Below are 3,235 nucleotides of genomic sequence, written 5' to 3'. Positions count from 1 at the left end.
CGGGGGGTTCTTCCCCTACAGCTCGGCCAGTTCAAGGAAAAAATGTACATTATCGATACGGAGCCCACCCGTAACTGGGGAAGGGCTCATGGGACAGCCCCTGTGCTCTCATCTGCACACACGCTGCTGCTTCTGATTGAACTGCTGTTAGCTCCTGTGATAGCCTTGCTTACAGGACATGAGAGATGAAATGTAAGTCTGAAAATCAGAGATATCAACGTTCCCGTTGTTAAAGAAGGAATGGAGACTGCCTCTCCCAGAAAGAAGAGGCAGAAACAGGCAATAGGCCAATGTACTCACAATACTTTAGAGTATTTTGAAAATTTATGGTAAATCATCATCTCAGGCCTATAGGAACAGAAAGTTGCACAGAGGGAAGCGCGTACTGGAATCAGAACAGGTCTGACTGCTGGAAAGCTTCCTGAGGGTACCAGTGAGAGATGAGAGATGTTAAGAGCCAACTCTTAAATGTCTATCAGCCATTTTGTGTATCACACAGAACCTGGAATTGTTTCAGAATCCCAACATTAAGTATTTCATCAACCTAACATTTAAGTCACAGGGATGAAAGTCCTATAACTGTATCACTAGCAGACAGTCCTAAACTAACTTCTTTTTGTGTGCAAGTTATACAGATGCTGAAAAACAAAACCAAACCAAAAATCAGTATATGTTACATTTCTAAGTCAGGCCGACCAAACTTTTATGAGAAGACTTTAATTTACACATTTACTTACAGGTTGAAAACAAAAACACCTCACAAAATATTTACACAAGTTATGAAGACTGTCTCTGCACATTGACACATCTAAAATGAATCAGAAATTCCATAAACACAAAGTACATGCACAAAGTTTCCAGGTAACAATTAAAAAAGAAACACTTGTACACTGCATCTGAATCTTCAGATCAAATCCATCTCAAAAGTGACACAGCAAGGTACATAAATATATGTATAAAATTACCAATCACAATTTATCAACTCTAAAGCACTCCAGTGCAAAGCTGTTGTTTGCGATAGTGAACGTTGCCATCTTGATTCTGCAATCTTTACATTCCCAAGCACAAAAAAACTGGTAGTGTGCAAGGACTGCAGAAGGATCAAATCTTAATTGAATATTCTAATATACAGACCCCCTCAAAATAAAGTTATTTTGTTTCATTGTATTCCGCCAAGATAAAACTTTGTAAGATACTGATATCAAAAGACAGGGGGATTTGGGGGGGTTTTTTTTGTAATTTAAGTATTTGTTATCAGCTGTTACCTTTGGTGAGTAAAAACTCTGGACCTGAATTAATATTCACCAAAGCTGGATGGAAATTTCTTACAGACATCTATATTCCAAAAGTCCCTTCTTCCCCATGCCCTGTAACAGTCTTTGAATGTAATCTTCATCTACTGAGATAAAAACACGCCTGACCTGCAGACAGGTAGTTCCACTTGCTTGAACAGGACCATTCACATGTTCAAAATGCAGTGTGTATCCTGTTACGCTGCTGAACAGGAGCTGAAATAAGGAGGCCACCTAGAATATCTTTGCCATCTACAGCTATGATAGTAAACTGAAAGGCTAGAGCTGCCTTATTGTCTCTTTATTAAGCTTTAGCTAGCTTTAACTTCACAAATACTATTAAAAACAGAGTTAGGAACAGACACCACATTTAAATTTTAAATAACCACGATCTCTGTTTAAATTTTGCAACTAATGTTTCTTTATTATTTAAGGAAAGGGCTAACTCTTCTGTTAAAGACAAATGTGTAAAAATACTTCAAAGAAGCCATCATTTGGAAAAAACCTTTAAGGGATTATCAAAGAATGTTATTTTTTTAAAAATCCATTTTGAAGTTTATTATGATTTAAATTAATACTAGTAATAAATGAGTTGCATATTTCTCTATGAATCAGTTTTAAATTAAGGGCTTACAAAGCTTCCTGGAAATAAACCTTTTTTCTCTCTAATTTTAAAATAATTCCTAGCTTTTTGTGGTATACACGTAAGCAGTGGTGAAAGTGGTGCATCAGCCATACCTGGAGGGAGAGAGACACAGATAATTATAGGTTAACTCAACCAATATTTACCTTTCATAACTGTTATAAAACAAAACACACAGCTTGAGTATCTATGTGCAACCCAGTAATTCTAAGAGCAAATTGGTATGTATTTAGATGTAAGTTTTTATACTGGTAACATTTTTATTCTACTAAATTCTTATGTATTTCTAAACAGACTGTGAAGGTTCTCCCTTATGCAAAATACAAGCAGAATATAAGATGACAAAAATATTTAACTGTGGATTTTCCTTCCATTTTATATAGGTGGAACACTTACCTGCTGGTGCCAAGGATTTCAGTGATTCTAAAAGATGTGGACTATAAAACTTGACCAGACATCTGAATGGTTCTTTTTTATCCAAAACATCCATTTTAGGATCACTTTTAAACATTGTCTCAAGCTGTTAATACAAAATTTAACCAGGGAGTATAAGCAAACAATATATTTTATTTGTACGTCATTATTTAAACATTACATTAAAACTGTAATATGTAATAAGACTGTATCCTATTTGTCTATTATTTCTAATGTTAACACGATTCTAGCTGGAGGAATAGTTTAATAAAATCAGAGGGTGCCACCATGTGGTAAACAGTTTTCTGCTGAAAGAGGCAGCTTGTTCAGTAATAATGTAAAACATGAAGTATCTCTTAGAATTTCCAATATATCTGTTCATCAGATAAAATCCATGCATCACCCAGGAACTGAAATTATGGTGTTCTATGTAACGTCAGCTTTGTATGTACTTCAAATAACCTTATGTGATAATTCCTCATGCTTCAACCCACTGCTGGTATAAGCCTATCTTTGTTTACAAAATGAAGTCAAAATGCTTAGTTCACAAGACTGAAAGACTGAAACATGATCTAGTAGTCTGACCAAATCTCAATGCAAATCTGTTTCTTAAAGATACTTTTAAATAATTTATTTTAAAATACGTACCCCCTAAAGCTTGAAAACATACTATTTTTTTCTTAATTTGCAATTTAGTTACCACTACATTAAATTTTTATTTATTTTTTTTATATATATGTATATATACACACACACATATATACATATATGTATAAACTGGTTGCTTTTACTACCTTATATTGTGCAAATTCGAGTTTTGGTTGGGGACCATCACCAAAAGCTTCCCGATTCACTCTCTGTATTCTTTCTTTTTCATTTCTGTTTT

General features: G+C 34.5%; 1 protein-coding gene across 6 annotated transcripts in view; it reads right to left on the bottom strand.

Annotated features, from left to right (window-relative positions):
* Positions 1-1,914: 1,914 nt before the first annotated feature.
* The window catches only part of CENPN (centromere protein N), a 7,325-nt gene continuing 6,004 nt past the window's right edge, over positions 1,915-3,235 (bottom strand). For 3 of the 6 annotated variants that reach the window (XM_010170888.2, XM_010170880.1, XM_029085713.1), the window contains exons 8-10: positions 3,144-3,235; positions 2,332-2,455; positions 1,915-2,030 (exon numbers count right to left, since the gene is read on the bottom strand). The exon at positions 3,144-3,235 is cut by the window's right edge. In XM_010170888.2, coding sequence (XP_010169190.1) covers positions 1,915-2,030; positions 2,332-2,455; positions 3,144-3,235 — 332 coding nt within the window. The remainder of the gene's footprint in view (positions 2,031-2,331; positions 2,456-3,143) is intronic. The other 3 variants (XM_029085714.1, XM_029085720.1, XM_029085717.1) reach the window with 1 other exon arrangement.

Source organism: Antrostomus carolinensis, unplaced genomic scaffold (assembly GCF_000700745.2).
Source record: "Antrostomus carolinensis isolate BGI_N321 unplaced genomic scaffold, ASM70074v2 scaffold29370, whole genome shotgun sequence".
Lineage (NCBI taxonomy): Eukaryota > Metazoa > Chordata > Aves > Caprimulgiformes > Caprimulgidae > Antrostomus > Antrostomus carolinensis.
Note: the sequence above shows the minus strand (reverse complement) of the source record. Positions and strands in the feature narration are given on the sequence as shown.